The 17006-nt window shown below is 46.3% G+C and overlaps 1 protein-coding gene across 2 annotated transcripts in view; it reads right to left on the bottom strand.

Annotated features, from left to right (window-relative positions):
• VWA3A (von Willebrand factor A domain containing 3A) overlaps positions 1–17006 on the bottom strand; it is an 82887-nt gene that overhangs the window by 41802 nt on the left and 24079 nt on the right. For both annotated transcript variants that reach the window (XM_083153264.1, XM_083153265.1), the window contains 6 exons: positions 9638–9744; positions 7598–7723; positions 2293–2392; positions 1796–1861; positions 1215–1346; positions 107–245 (listed from right to left, as the gene is read on the bottom strand). In XM_083153264.1, the coding sequence (XP_083009390.1) occupies positions 107–245; positions 1215–1346; positions 1796–1861; positions 2293–2392; positions 7598–7723; positions 9638–9744 (670 nt within the window). The remainder of the gene's footprint in view (positions 1–106; positions 246–1214; positions 1347–1795; positions 1862–2292; positions 2393–7597; positions 7724–9637; positions 9745–17006) is intronic.

Genomic DNA, 17006 nt, shown 5'->3' with positions numbered 1-17006 from the left:
ATAATAACCAACCTCAGAAGACAGGGTCCCTTTGTCCCACCCAGTGTGACACTTTTACATTTGCTCTGAAAGGACTAGAAAAATAAATGACTGCAATTAATGTTACCTTTAAGTCCATTTTTCTTGAGCCATTCAGCTGAGGTTTTGGGTGAAAAATTTGGTATTTCAATGTTCAATGGTCCATCATGGTTGGGTGGTTTTGGAAGAAAGGCGGAGGGAGGCATTTTGGCAACCTCAGTTGATATCTATTAAAAGAATAGCTTACACTGCTTATTTATAATTCTAAGCCTACTGAGAAAACACAATGAAACTTAGAATGTAAGCTCTCACCTTTGGAATGTAAGCTCTCACGAGCAGGGCCCTCTCTCCTCATGTGCTTTTCTTGTAATATATATATATATATATATATATATATATATTGATATATATATTGATATTCACGGCGGCACTCGGTAATAAAAGAGTCGACACAAGTAGCTTTACGTCAACGTTTCGAAGTTTTTTTACTTCGTCTTCAGGGCATATACAATACACACAAAATCTGAACACGTTATATCCCCTCATCCACACTTGCAGGCAATCAAGCTAGCTCCACCTTGTGACGCCCACAAATGACGGCACAAAGTAGCACAGCTGTAAACTCACCTAGTTACATATCAGCATGATCAAAACAAATGCACAGTTACCAATAAAGATACAAAATATATACAATGTATCACATAAACCAAACATGTATAAACATGAAAGAAACATAGAAACATTACCACACATCACTGAAACAAATATAAAGCAGAAAACCTGAAAAGACGGATCCAAGATATTAATATAAAATATTACTTCGAAACGTTGGCGTAAAGCTACTTGTGTCGACTCTTATTACTGAGTGCCGCCGTGTACATCGATATATTGGAGGTTCCTGGCAGGGGGACTTTTTCGGGAGGCACCAGGATTATTATTTGTGCACAATGGGAGTGCTGCCCCGTCCATGGTTTTATATATAGAAATTTATTGGTTGCTATGGCCAACATCCTATCTTCAGTAGAACTCCCATTTTAGTCAATTTAACCTGTAGAGAGACTTGAGGTGTCGGTTCTGGATTAATCTCTGTTAAATGTCTAGAATATGGCTGCTATGCACAACTTCTGTATTTTACCTATTTACAAGGTCAGATACATTTTCCTCATAGACCATAATAACACTTAGAATGAACTCACCTCTTGCATTATACTGATAACAGTGTCATCCAGTCTCCCTTCCTGCATTTCCTTAATCCTGTTTAAGATATCAACAGCCTTCTGCACCTCTTCCAAAAGTATCTTAATATCGGTGCTGGCATAGATCTCATCCTGTTTCAAATAACATCACATAAGCACACACATGAACCTTAAGGTGTGTACACACGGCAGATCCTGCCGTAAGATGCGAGTCCCGATGCGATCAGATCACATCGGGACTCGCATCGCACAGCATGCTAGAGGGGCACAATTTAGACTATATAGTGCAGATCTGCACTATATAGTCTTGCCTGCCCTCTCTATCTGGCTGCCGATTTGCGCTCACACGGGTGCGCGCATCAGCAGCGCATCAGCAGCGCATCAGCAGCGCATCGGCATCGCAAGCCCTAAAAAAGCATGCGATTTGCATTCGATATGGCTCCCGATGTTCACTATATCGGGAACATCGGAAGCCATATCTGACCATGTGTACACACACTATTAGAATTATCAAGGAACATCAGTGACTGATGGTTGGCATGAGAATCCCCATGTGTGTGTGTGTGTGTAATATTCTTTACCTCTTTCCATGAAGAAAAGCAATGGAAACGTCCTCCAATTGTGTCAGCTAGCCTTTGTAAATCAGCCTGTTGTGGAATAAACAACTTGTTACATAATATATTATTGACTACTTGCCTACCTTTTGGTTATCTTTTCCAGGAGAATCCCGGAGATGAGATGCTACACATCACTTCAGGGGGCGGGGACAGACTTCCTCGTCATAAGGCCCCGCCTCTAAATCAGCACAATCCTGCGATTTGCAGGTTCATGCAGAGTAGATGGGCCTAAAATGACACAAGTATTTTATCACTGTCGCCCCCCCCTCCCCCCCTCCCTGGGAAGTGGGTGGGATCTAGATGATGCAGCCTATCTTCTAAGAGGAGCTGGGGACTGCCTGAAAAATTGTGAGTCTCCCGCCATTTCCGAAAGAGAGGGTTAGTATGTATTATTAATGATACAAACTGATGAAAAACCTTTTATAATGTGAATAGTTTTGGTTTTGTCTCTTGCAAATCACCTGTGCAATGCTGTCAAATGCAACAATGTGGAATTGGATGTTTCTTCCCAGAGTGCATTGCAGAAGGTAGTCAGATAAGACGTCAGATGTCTGGTCAGGGCTAGAAAATACAACAACAGCAGTAATCAGGGAAGTATAATGGTGGAATTAGAAATAATACACTGAAATAAGGATATTGATAATGACTATAAATACCAGCAGCAGCATGTGAGGGACCACCCAGCACAGGGCAAGGCCACCCCGCCTGCCTGGTCCCTCCCATCGCTATCAGTAAAGCACTCACATGCTAAGTGTAGCCCCCCTGGCTGCGCAGCCTAGCCACAAAGACAATCGCTGAGCCGCATTGGCTGAGTGTGACTGCCTGAGCCGCAAAAGTCTGAACACGCCTGCATTGTCCAGACCACAACCCCGGCACGCCACTCTGAAAATCCCGCATTGCCGACCCATCGCAACCCCCTGGCACCAGCAGTTCCAGTACTTGAGTATGCAGGCTCTGGCGTGCACAGATTAGCAAAAATCGCCATAGCGTTTTTACTCATCTCTAATCAGTAGTGATCTCAGCCCCATATCCTTCAGTCACCAGTAGATGGTGTGCTAACACTAGAGAAAAGGATACATATACAGTGTATTAAAACCTAACATAAGATACTGTATATTGGTTTATCATAACCCCAGAACCTTACCCATAACCCCAGAACCCCATAACCCCAGACCCCAGAACCTTACCCAAATCATACATAAAGGAAAAAACATTTCCTAACATATAAATGTCATGTTAATCACTATTTTCTCAGTTTGCCATTAACTTAAATATTTCTTTATAACCTGTATCAAAATCATTTCAAATATTTTTTAAATAAAGAACAAAATGTTTAAAGAGTTTAATCTTGATTGTACTGAAAAGGTTTTAGAGGCAGAAAGACAAACAAATCTAAAATCATCACTTGACAAATATCTCAAACACTGTCCTTTCATCCCCTATCGTGTTCTTTCCTGACCTGGTCTATGCTCTCCTCCTCTACCCTTATATTAACTTGTCCTGCAATATATTGTCCTAAACTACTCAGTGCGGCTGAGAGAGGGAAGAGGGTGTACTGATTACCAGGGCCCGGCCCAGGTCTGATGGAGGGGTCCCCATTACCTGGCAGCAGGTGCATTTGCAGCAGCTCTTCACAACCCAGCACATACTGCTCTGTGCTGGGCTCAGGGACGGATTTAGGGGTGAGGGCGCACACAGGCACAACAGTAACGGCCACCCTGACTATTTGAGTTATTTTCATTGATTGGCTATAAGCCCTCATCTGATGATAGCTAATTTAATAGAATAATATAAAAGCCGCTAACTATGACCTTTTTATTAGGTAAATGGGTAACAGGACGGCACTCCAATGATAAAGCTTTCGTCGGTGCCAGGTCATAAATTGAAATGCAGTACACTTACCCCCCCCGTAGAAGGATGAAGACCAGCACTCAGACGTAGGTAAAGGTGAAGAAAAAGCGTGTTAATTCCATAAATACAGGTAATAGCAACACGGGCTGTCCCGACAGCCGTTTCAACTGGGCATCAACCAGTTGTCATCATGCCCTGATGACAACTGGTTGATGCCCAGTTGTCGGGACAGCCCGTGTTGCTATTACCTGTATTTATGGAATAAACACGCTTTTTCTTCACCTTTACCTACGTCTGAGTGCTGGTCTTCATCCTTCTACGGGGGGGGGGGGTAAGTGTACTGACTTTTTTATTATAAATGATGTATACATATTTCCTAAGCAGAACAGCTTCCAGGTCCTACCCATTTATACACTCCATTCAAGATGACACATGGAACAATACAGGAAATATTTTGCAGTTACTGGTACATTTCAGGCTGATAGTACCAACACAGGCATTAAAGTGCCGACCTCAAATATGTGCCACCCCTAGGCACCTGCCTAATAGGAAATTTGGAACTGGCTGGGGTGCAGTGTGGCCAGGGAGGTGCTTAAAGTAAAAAATCTTTTCAGCATATATTTTTCTAAGGGTACTTGGCCACACCTCCGATGACTAGGCCACACCCCTGAAAAGTATCTGAGCCAGGCCAGGCTCTCTACTGCCCTGCATATACTGCCCTATACCAAGAATATTTTGTTTTTAAAACTCCGGTTCTAGAAACAATGGGGTAGATATACTATCTGCCGCTATGGGGGACATAGGCAAATCTAGGGGGTGGTCAGGGGGTCCGCCCATTTTGTAGCTGAGGGATGGGGCTTTCCAACGAGCCCAGCCCCGTGTCCCTAGCCCCCTGGAAACCGGAGATACTGCCAGGCACAACTGGAAAGTTTTCCCTATAGGATAACATGGGACCCACTAATTCCGACCCCCACCCAGTTCAACGGCTGCCAGTTCCCCCTTCGGCATCACTGAAGCTCGAGGTTGATCTCAAATCGCTGGGCCTTCAATCTGATACCAGGCTGGATCCATATGGGTTAATTGGTTCCAGGGATATTGAGGTTAACCCTTTTTTTTTTTTCATTTCTTAAATGTAATTTCATGACATGTTTATGTTCTTTGAGGGCAGATTTCTCTGGAACCAAACAGCCCAGTTTCACGGGACCAAAATCATTCAAAGCCAACTCAAAAGTTCTTCAATATGATACTGGTCTCATGTAAATGGGTCATTTGGTTACAAAGATATAGCTGGTTGGTTAAAGGGGGGGGGGGGGTAGGGAGAGGGGAGTTGTTCTCTCCCCCTCACACCAGAAAATGCAGGGACTAGGCTGGTGTATAAGGGGAGAAAAAGAGGGGGTTCAGTTACCGAAGTAACTGGAGGGGCGCCTGTATGAGTGGTCTCCACCAGCAGCTGTCAAAAAAAGGGATTGTCAGTCCCTACAGAAAACGGGAAAAAGGGGTGGATAGACTGCGCTTATTGATGACAGAGTGAGGATATTTAAAGCATAATAAATTTTAATGCTACAATAACATATAAAATACAATGTAAATACACAGTAAAATCAGGGAGGGGTAGGGAAGGGGAATAAAAGAATATGCTGCATCCACTGTAGGTAATATCACCTTTTGGTATGTCCACAGTTCAATGGGAACCCAAATGCTGGTTAGATCCTATAATGCTCGGACACAGCGGTGCTCTGTAAAACTTTATCCGGATATGGTGTGGGGGTAGCGAGCCTCCCAATTGGAAAGTTAGGTCGAGACGTCCGCTGGGTGACACTGGGTGGGTGTTAGATAGGCGGCTTGCCTTCAGAAGGAGAGTGCCTCACTCCAGGTCAGATTAGCTGATGATGTTTCGCAGCTTAAGGATCTCCAGTGATGATGGGTGGTGGATGGTGGTGGTGAGGAGCAGCGTATTCAAGGGGCCAAATTGCAGCCTGGGTGTATAAGGGGTCAGCCTGGGAATGTCCCTGCATGATCCTGAGACCATATTCCCGGGTAAATCCCTGCATTTTCTGTTGTGAAAGGGGTATTATTTCAAACAGCCGTGACCTGCAGTGCTCTGAATACAGCCGGGCAGCCCCCTGCTCTCTGCCCAGCTGTCAATGACTGTCACCCCTGCAGCTTCCGCTCCAATTCTTCTCCCTGCTTTCACCTCAGCCCGCCCCCACTTTAATCATGTGGTGCCGGCGCCCGGCGTGCTCCCCCGACGTCACGCACAACAACAGCGCGCACAATATTTCAAATGTCCACTCGGCTAGAGGGGACACTAGGAGGGGAGTGGGAGCGTGCTCTGCGCTGCGCTCTGCTCCTCTCCCCATAGATGCAGCTGCACCGCTCTCCATCTCTCCCTGCAGCAGCAGCGAAGGCGCATATAAGAATTTACAGTAAGTGGCATTTTTGGGGGCATTGCTTAAGGGACGCTACAAGTGGCGGTATGTGGGGGCATTACGCATAATGTGTGGCTTAATGTGTAAGGAGCATTACGGTGTGCAGCATCATGTGGAAGGGGCATTATGTGTGCAGCATCATGTGTAATGGGTACTATGGTGCGCGGCATCATGTTTAATGGGTACTATGGTGTGCGGCATAATGTGTAATGGGTACTATAGTGTGCGGCATCATGTGTAATGGGTACTATGGTGTTCGGCATCTTGTGCAATGGGTACTATGGTGCCATCAAGCAAGAACCCCCTAGCAAGGAGCACGTAGGTAAGCAACACTTATGTGGCAAATATGTAATGGGCATTACGGTTTGTTATATAGTATGTAATGGGCATCATGATGTGTGGCACAATGTGTAATGGGCTTTATGGTGTGTGGCCTTATGGCATTACGGCGTGTGGCTTTATGTGTAATGGGTATTATGGTGTGTGGCCTTATGTGTAATTGGCATTATGGCGTGTGGCTTTATGTGTAATGGGTATTACGGAGTTTGCTAAAATGTGTAATGGGCATTACTGTGTATTGTCTAAAGTGTAATACCACACCTCTTTTTGTGATGCCACGCCTCCTTCCCATGAGGACACACCCCCTTTTTTGCCACGCCACCACGCCGCGCAAAGGTCCCCCTGCTATCATGTCTAGATCTAGGACCATCTATTACCATAAATCTACATTCGCCTATGATGGGGGATTAGTGGTATCAGCGCAAATCATGGATCTCTCCCTTGTATGAAGGCAGAAAAGTATGGCAAATGATAGGGGCACACACCTTTATCAGCACAAGGATGTGTAATTGATCATGGGCCAGTACTGGGTGCTTGCTTCTGATGCTAAATGGTGCTCCTAGTCCAGAGCCAGCAATACACTAAACATGGCATATTATTGTACTGATACAATCTTCAATCAGGGCCGGCGCCACCACTACGGGCAGTTCGCCCCTCGCCCCCAGCATGGAGGGTTAGCGAACTGTGTAAAAAACTTGCAGCGCCGGCGTCCCTGCAGTGCTGGAGCGGGCAGGGGTGTACGTGCCGCGGGGGTACCTGCGGCGCTGTCATTGTGTACAAAGCTGGCGGCGGCCGGCGGGGTCCCTGCAGTGAATAGAAAATAACTAGCGCTATGCGCGCGGCGGCGCGGGAAGCGCTAGTTATTTTCTATTCACTGCAGGGACCCCGCCGGCCGCCGCCAGCTTTGTACACAATGACAGCGCCGCAGGTACCCCCGCGGCACGGACACCCCTGCCTGCTCCAGCACTGCAGGGACGCCGGCACCGCAAGTTTTTTACACAGGTACCCCACCACCACCGCCCCCCCCCCCTCCCGGCACTGGGGCGCCCCCACCCCGACTTGCCTGGGGTGCTCCGGCCCTGTCTTCAATACATGTTATACCAGGTTATATCCTAACCTGTCTGCTAGGAAATATATATAATCCTACCAGTTGCTGACAATAATGACAAGAGAATCCAGATCTTGGATCCGCAGAGCTTTTCGTAATGCTTGGAGCAAGTTACAGCCACCTCGAGGTTGTAACTCTTGAATCCACTGTCTGGTTTCATGTAGGCTGTAAAAATGATACAAAATGATTTGTATTAATGATCCCTGAGAATGCAAGAATGATCCGTAAAACATTGAAACTCCAAAACAAGGAGCTTGGTGCGCAAATCCAAATCTCAGGGCTGGATTCAGATGTGCTTGTTCTTGCGATTGCTGTTGATATCTTTTGCTGTACGCAACTGTGATTATGGGCCTTATTCTAGTTCACTCTTTCTGACAAAAACCTTCTTAGATGGACAAAACCATGGGGTTTATTCTAGTTCATTCTTTCTGACAAAATCCTTCTTAGGTGGACAAAACCATGTGCACTGCAGGGGGGCAGATGTAACATGTGCAGAGAGAATTAGATTTGGGTGAGTTATTTTGTTTCTGTGCAGGGAAAATACTGACTGCATGATTTTACACTTCAATATAGATCTCACTTTGAAGAAAAACCCCACCCAAATCTAATTCTCTCTGCACAAGTTACATCTGCCCCACCCGCAGTGCACATGGTTTTGTCCATCTAAGAAGGATTTTGTCAGAAAGAATGGACTAGAATAACCCCCCATGTGCACTGCAGGTGGGGCAGATGTTACTGTGCAGAGAGAATTAGATTTGGGTGGGCTTTTACTTCAAAGTGAGATCTTTTTTTGCAGTGTAAAAATAAAGCAGCCAGTATTTACCCTGTACAGAAACAAAACAACTCACCCAAATCTAATTCTTTCTGCACATTTTACATCTGCCCCCCTGCAGTGCACATGGTTTTGTCCATCTAAGAAGGATTTTGTCAGAAAGAGTGAACTAGAATAAGGCCCGAATAAGGCCCAATATGCTAATATGGGAAGACATACCTCCCAACTGTTACGATTACAGCGGGACAGTCCCGATTTTCGGGTCCTGTCCCGCTGTCCCACCCGCGGCAGGCATTGTCCCGCTGCCGGGGGTGGCAGTTGGGAGACCCCCCCATCTAATAGAATAGATGCTGTGCGCATTCTCGTATGAAAATGAGGTCACGGCTAATTAGCATAAGCCGCACAAGTGTCCCTATTTCCCCAACACAGAAGTTGGGAGGTATGTGGGAAGAAGTTATCCTGAGCACAGGCATGCCCACTCTTGCCCCTTTTGTTTCCACTCAGCAGTGTATAATTGCTGAAACATTAGCACCGTCAACGCAAATCAGGTCATGTTGCAGAATCTCAGTGCCTCTAGAATCGCAGGATTAGCTGCTCTGCGGGAAGGCAGAGAGCTCTCCAATAGCTAGTAAGATCAAAAGAGGTAATTTATGCACACCCAGAAACCGTTATCCGATTCGCCTGCGTTTGGCTGACTACTTCCTGCTCAGGTGCATGCGCAACAAAAACATCAATCAATGTACGTACAATAGCCACATCTGAATATGCACTAAGAGCCTTTAGTGAGCCTCTCAGCAGCGTAGTCTGTGCAGACTTGTCAATCACATAACAGTCATTTTGTAGCACCCATTGGGGCCGATTCAGACCAGCTCGTTCGGGTCCGGATTCGGCCCTGTCTCCGATGATGTGGACTGCACAGACGCGTAGATGGTAATGCCTGTGGCATGTAGGTGGTAATGTAGGTGGCATCATGCTCCGATGATGTGGACTGCACAGACGCGTAGGTGGTACAGACCCCCGCAGCAAGCACCTACGGTGAGATTTACACTCACCGGGGCATTCACATAGTGATTGGTAGCCAGGGGCATTCCGGGGTGGACACCCTGCATTTCATGGGCGTGCCCACAATAAAAGTTAACCTGCTCGCTATACTCCGAATATATGCAGGTCTGAATCAGGCCCATAGAGGATAAGTACTGTAGCTGAATGACTGTATTTGGTGCCTTAATACTATAAAACACAGGTAAAGTAATAAGCCGGCAGCATGGTAATTACCCAGACAACCTTACCGAGTTGAAGATACTTACGTACGTATGTTAACACTGTGTGCAGACTCCCAGAGACACGAGACATTGGTTCCAATTGACATCGGGAAAATCTGATCCTTATAGCAGAGCTGCTCGTCTACAAGGCACTAAATGTTAATAATAAAAATAAATGTATTCACAAATGCTGCCTCCCTTATGATGATGACATATCATTTTACCTATTTCTATATGAATAGTGTAATGCTACAAACTGTAAATCTGTCCTAAAAGACAAATCTTCCTCTCTCGTTGTTATAATTCAGCCATACCCCTATCTACACTTGCTTCCCATATCACTCAATATCAAATAACTCATCCTCGCCTACAAATTCCACAACAACCCTTCGTTCCTTTTAAATCTCTTCTAAATACTCTTGTCATGGGCCGGGCCGTAGAGTGTTTTGTGGCTTAATCCTGGGGGGGGGGGGGGGTTAAGCTGAGCACCTCTCAGTTAGGGGCAGATCCATTGGGAACATGATCAGAGCGTTTGCTATCCCCCCTGCAGACAGATGAGCCTCCATGGACCCGCCAGACCGCTTGCTGCACAATTACAGGTAAGAAAGAAGATGGAGGTGTGCGGACCTGGGCTCTGAGCTGACTTTCTCGGCTCCTGATTGGCCACCTAGCGGGCAATAGAATCATTCAATGGAGAGGCGCGGAAGATGAAAGATCTCTGCGCCTCTCATCAGTCCGATGCGGGTAGCTGCAGGAATCGCCGGCATGTGCCAGAAGATGCCAGAAGACCAGGACTACAGCGGATCAAGACGACAGATCTTCGCAGGAGGACCTGGGTGAGTTGGATTTCCTTCCACAGGTCCCCCATGGATTTCATCGGACCCGGACTGGACGCCGACACAGACGCCGCCGACATGGACCTGGACATCGACATGGAGCCGAATGCCGACATGGATCCAGACCAGGACAGGACACCGGACCAAGACCCAGGGACCTACCTGCGGGCTCAAGATAGGTAAGTATCAGTATGTATGGGCTTTGGATGTATTAAAGTTTTATTTTTATTGCGTGTCAGTGTGTGTTTATTTGACTTTTTTTTACTGTGGAACTACAAGTGCCAGCGGGCCCTTTAATGCCCCGCAGGCTGGGACTTGTGGTTCTCCAAGTCCCAGCTTGTGGGGGAGGCTTGCTGGGACTCATAGTTCCACAGTATTAAATAGTTTTATCTTTTTTTTTACAATGAAATCAGCTCGGTGACCACCGCACAGGGTCACTGGGGACAGCACCAGGCTTCAGCCTGGTCAGGTAAGTCCTGAAGGGGGGGGGGGCTGACTGGTCAGTAGGGTGATGTTTTGGCCGCGGGACCTTATCTAATAAGTGTCCCCCGACTGTGACATTACCCTGCTGGCTGGTTTGGCCTGGGGATGGTTCTTAAAATACGGTGGACCCCTAGTCATTTTGTCCCCCGTATTTTGGGAACCAGCCCTGGACCTGGAGCCTGGTTTTTAAAAAATCGGGGAACCCCTATATGTCGGGTTTCTTTATTTTTATTACCGGCGCCGGCTCTTTTAGCCTGGTGCTGGTTACATCTGTGGGGGGAATCCCACGCTGGTTTTTTATTTATTTATTTATCTATTTTTTTTACACTGAAGCCTGCACAGATCTGACTGATCCGTGCAGGCTTCTGCCAAATACGACAGGAAAATAAAGTGTATTTTCCTGCCGTATATTCACGGCCGTTTCACGCCAATTAGCGGCCGTATTATCAATACGGCTGCTTAGTAAATCAGGAACCACCATTCTTTTGAATGGTGATTTCTGTCGTATTCTTTCGATGGTGTATTCATTCGTATTTGTAAACAAATACGAATGTCCTATCATTAAGAATGCGAAAATAGTAAATGCCAAAAATACGTATACACCAAAAAAATCGTACAAGAGGTTGACGTGCACTAGGTCAAGATTGACAATAGGTTGACACAAGCAAAGGGTTGGCATGAAAATTGTCAACCGATAGTTAGCATACGAGAGGATGTGTACGAGAACACATCCCCTCGCTTGCAGCTGAAGGGGAGAGAAATCATTCGATGGTCGGTGACCTTCAGAAATAAAAGTCAATGAAAAATTATTTTAATTTCAGACGGAGATGGCCGGAAAGGGGGCGGGCTCTGACATCATGTGACGTCAGCTGCCCGCCCTGAGCAGGCATTGGTCGCCTGCGTTCCCCTGCTCCAGCCCCCTGTCTGCCCCAAGCCCGTCCTCTCTGAAGCCCTTTGTTTTCTACTTTGTAATTCTGTTTCCCCTACTGTCCGATGCTGCGAACAATGCAATGATAATCATTATTAATGAGATGCACTTCTTCTCTCACCAGCAATACACATTTCTGAGTAGCTATTTTATCCTGTAGAGAAATGAAATGTAGCTATGTCTACTTATGCAAACAAATTGTAGGAAAGCAGATGGGATTACACATGGAGAGCTGGATGCTGGCACAATATTCTCTGGGTACGTCTATCTTCACAGCTGTAGCAAGCCAACTATTACAATAAGTCATATCCTAGGAATAGCCCAAGACCAGCCAAGCAGAATAACATGAATCCTTTATACCACAGCATTAAATATTGGCTCTGAACGATGGTACAGAGAATGCCATGCAAACAATAGGACCCTCTTGGGTGCATCACATGACCTGTAGATTTAATTCACGACATACAAATAACTTTATTCTATCTGCCTGTTCTACAGTTTTCCTGTTAATTACTGTACTTTGGGCCTGATTCAGACCTGTTAGTAAGGCTGCATTTTTTGCATATGGACAAAATCATGCTGTACTGCAGGTGGGGCAGATGTAACATGTGCAGTGAGGGTCGGTTTTCTGTGCAGGGTAAATATTGTCTGCTTTATGCAATTTAGATTGAGTATGAACACAACTCGCCCAAATCTAACTCTCTGCACATGTTACATCTGCCACACCTGCATGCAGTACCATCTTTCCCGTTGGGCTTAAGGGGCAGTTGCCCAGGGGCCCAAGGTTTCTAGGGGCCCCAATGGGGAAAACGGCACTGCCGCAGGGAGCTGCTGGGGCTGCAGTGGGTGGAAGCTTGTAGCGCTGTTTGCCGGGCGGTGGGGCGGGAAGGAAGTGCTTCTGAATTAGTAAAGACTGGCCAGACGCTGATTGGTTGAGACAATTCAACCAATCAGCGTCCGGCCAGTCTTTTCAAATTCAGCAGCGATTCCCGCCGGCCACATGGCAAACAGCGCTACAAGCTCCCAGCCCCCGCTGCCCGGATGCCGCTGCCTGCACGTAGGCGAGGTGAGGAGGGGAAGAGGCAGAGAGGGACCCCACTAAATGTATTTGCCCAGGGGCCCTGGCAAATGTTAAGACAGCCCTGCTTGCATGTTTTTTTTTTCCATCTGCAAAAATTGCAGCCTTGCTAACAGGTCTGAATTAGGCCCTATGTGTACTAATACTAAATTGCCTTGGTCAGTGTAAACACTATATACAGTAAAGCAGGGGTGGCCAAACCTGTCCTCAAGATTTACCAACAATTCATGTTTTCAGGCACCCTGTGGATCTATAACGTGAGAGGGAGTAATGGCGACAGCTGTGCACCAGCCAGGGGATTTAGAAAACATGGCCCATTGGTAGATCTTGAGTACTGGTTTGGCCTCCCTTGATATAGATCATAAAGCCAACAGTGGGAATGACTGGTCTAGCTCTACAAAATGCAGAAGGTTGCTATTTCTAAGGACCGATTAACACGGGACCGAAAAGTGCATCATTCAGCTTCACAGCAAAAACTGGGTGTGTTTGGGGTGTGCAGGTGTCAGGGCCATGGATTATTAGGTCAACGATAATTAGCTCTACATGTAATAGGTTGACCACTATTGGTCAACAGGCAATAAGTTGACACATGAACAGGTCAACATTGTTTAAGTCAACCTTGACAAAAGGTTGACGCAAGCAACATGAAAATGGTTAACAAAAAAAAGGCTGACATGGGTTTTTTCACTTTGTGGGGGTAACTATGTCGAAATCTGCCGACATGTAGACTGTATAAGTGCACCCATGCGCTCGCACGCTTGGTATTATAATGTAACTTTATAATAAGTATTATAAGTATTAAATAAGTATTTATAATAAGTATTATAATGTAAATGTATGCCCACTTGAATTGTGAAAGTATGACCATGTTGGTTTTAAAAAGGCCGACCTGTAGTGATCGATCTATTGACGGTCCACCTAGACACTGTTGACCAATCAACAAGATGCATTAGTGTCAAAAGACCAAAGCCAAAAACTGTCAGACCTTCTGCAAAGTGATTGAAAGTCACAGAGAGTTTGCGGGGGTTATGTGAGAGCTGACTGACATGCAGGTGTGTTATGACCATTTCAGGGGCAATGCCGTAATCAGTTACACTTGACATCTTTCTAATAGAACACTCTCCACCAACCCACGAATTTGGTCGTGGGGCAGGGCCTAATTATGAAACTATGACTTCCTGCAGCATCCTCTGAGATCAGATCTCGAAGTCAGTGCTAAAGGCCCCCATAAATTAGGCCGACTTGTCCTTAGGACAAGTCGGACCCAATTCTCCTGCGAGCCGCCCGGGAGCTCCCCGGGAGGCTCACACACAATTTGGCACTTGATGAGCCAAATTTGACATGTGATAATTCGCTTGCGATTTATCACATGTCGAGGCTCTCATCAGGGGGAGCAGTGGGGCGGGCAGTTGGTCCCTGAGAGCTCAGCCAATCAGAGAATGGCTAGTCATTTGACAGGTATTTTAAAATTTAATACCCGCCACTGCGCGTCCCGTCCCGACTCCCGCAGCGCTGCTGATATCTATGATCATCACCGCCCGGCCAGGTCAGCACTCGCCGGCGCCGCAAGCTAAGCTCTCAGGGACCCGCTGCCCGCCCCACTGCTCCCCCGGTGTCTGCATGCATATGCCTGTCAGGTGGGCAGGCATATGCATACAGGGAGGTCGGACGTGATCGTACATGCTGACTGTCCGACCTCCCTAATCCGGTCCGATGTGCACGGGACCGCGCATCGGATCAGATATCACGCACCTGCGATTTTGGGCCGATTTCACCCGATTATCGGCACAAAGTGCCGAAATCAGATGAAATCGTCCCAAAATCGCATAGTGTATGGGGGCCTTAGTGTTCGCTATGTGTAGAGGGTGGAACTCCTGTAGGCAATGGAGTCTGACGCCCCCGAGCTCCAGCTGTGGAGGGGCACCTGGTTGCTGTATTGTCCCACAATTCTCCCCATTACAGCTAGCGACAGCATTTCACCCTCCATGCTGCACTCTGTTGCACAGCTGGTGATGGATCCTAAGTCAGTCGCACTGCAGCCTGCTAAGTAGAGCTCCAGTTTAGGACAAAGGGGAGTGCTGAGCTGATGCTGATGGGCGCTCCCGCTCTGTGTCTTAGACTTGGTGCGCTGCAGTCTCCGGTGCCACTGACTGAGGATCCGCTGGGTAATACTGAGTTGCAATGGCTCAGGCATTTTACATTATCAATGTGCATTCAATGTTTGTATCTTTGTACACAGATCAGAGACCGCACCAGTGGGCCCAACAATACAAATCCCGGCAGCTGCAACATTTGCATATTTTCACTCAACCGCTGCATACAAAATCATAGCTGGGACGGCATGTGCATCCATCTTTGAATCAGTCTCTGTATTTGCTGTGTTACAGAACTACCTTCCCACAAACATGGCAACTCAGCGTAGTGAGCTAATAATGAGCAGAAAGGATATATTAGTTTATTATAAACACACAAGCTACTTCAGATGTGTTGAACAGACTAAGGGGTATATTCAATTGATGTTGAAACTGCCGTCTTGCCGAAAAGATGGCAGTTCTCGACATTAATAGGTCAGAAGGAGTTCAGACCTAGTCACTGTTATCTGTATTTTTTCGACATGTCGGAATGTTCCGACCTGCCGATAATCAAGTGGATTGACAGAATAGCCGCGAATCCACCTGCATTTAAAGATGCCGGATTGAAGCAGGGAGGACGGTGCCTCCCTGCTTACACGGCACCATCCTCCTGTCCGCCGCCTCCCCTACCCTCCACCTCCCTCCCCTACCCACCCACCGCACTCACCTGTCCCGCCACCGGGCTGGGTGTGAGCAGCTCACCCAACCCCGGCCTGGCTCCCACTGCCTTCCACCCCTGCACTCAAACAATCTCCGCGACGGCCAGGTGAGCATCAATCAGCATCCAAATCCGACACCCAGATTTGGCCGCTGCATTGAATAATGGATGACAGATCCATTCCGTGAAAAGAATTTTGGAATGGATCTGGCATCCATTGAATATACCCACAAAACGAAAAAAAAAAACATAATAACATTATCATTAATTCATTATATATATTTTTAAAGGTAAAAAGATCAATTAAAGATTTTGCTACAAATATAGGGGGTTATGCAGAGTTGATCGCTGTTGTGCAATTTGCCATCCTATCGATTATCTAATAACTGCGCATGTGTACAAGATCGTAACCCACAAACCAAAATAGAGACAGAGGTATTGAAAATATCTAATCGCAATCCCTTCCCAATTTGATGGACAGGAAGTCCCCATTTGTGGTGGACATCTGCTGTTTTCTGGGAGCATCCGAAAAAAAAGCAGACGTGCCCAAATGTTTTCAGGAAAGGTTAGGGCTGGCATCAATCAGCATGTATCTGTCGCAGAGTTGTAGGAGGGTCAGACTTACTCTCATTCACACAGACTTGGAAAACCATTTAATGGTGAGTGAATTGTGCATGGATGTGCAACAGGATTCCGGAGAGCGATATTCTCCCCATTCATTCAGATATTTACACTGGGGGGTTTTCACTCTGTCTGGGAGGTGGTTATCTATTCGCAGTCATCTGCAAAATTGCAGATGAGTGATCAGGTCTGAATAAGGCCCAAAGAAAGAAACTTTGTAGCTATATATTTCATCCCTCCCCCATAAACGAAGGGGACGAGTCTCTTCTTTTAAACCAAATCAAACAATCATCAGATCAGGGTCAGGTATTAATTATGGGTGATTTTAATTTAACGGATATTGATTGGCAAAATGAAACATGTAAAACAGCAAGAAGCAGTGGGTTCCTAAACTTACTTAAAGACCAGTTTATCACACAAACGGTAGAAGCTCCAACTCGTAATAAGGCGTTATTGGATTTGGTTTTAACAAATAATATAGATTTAGTTTCAAACACAAAAGTAATTGAACATCTAGGGAACAGTGACCACAATATGGTTTCACTGGAAATCAACTTCAGTAAATTACATCATAAAGGATCGACAAAAATACTAAACTTCAGAAAAGCTAACTTCGAATTATTCAGAGAAGCCCTAAAAAGAATTGCGTGGGAAACAGTTTTTGAGGGGATAAATGCT

Source organism: Crinia signifera, chromosome 7 (genome assembly GCF_055691185.1).
Source record: "Crinia signifera chromosome 7, ASM5569118v1, whole genome shotgun sequence".
NCBI classification, from domain to species: domain Eukaryota; kingdom Metazoa; phylum Chordata; class Amphibia; order Anura; family Myobatrachidae; genus Crinia; species Crinia signifera.
Note: the sequence above shows the minus strand (reverse complement) of the source record. Positions and strands in the feature narration are given on the sequence as shown.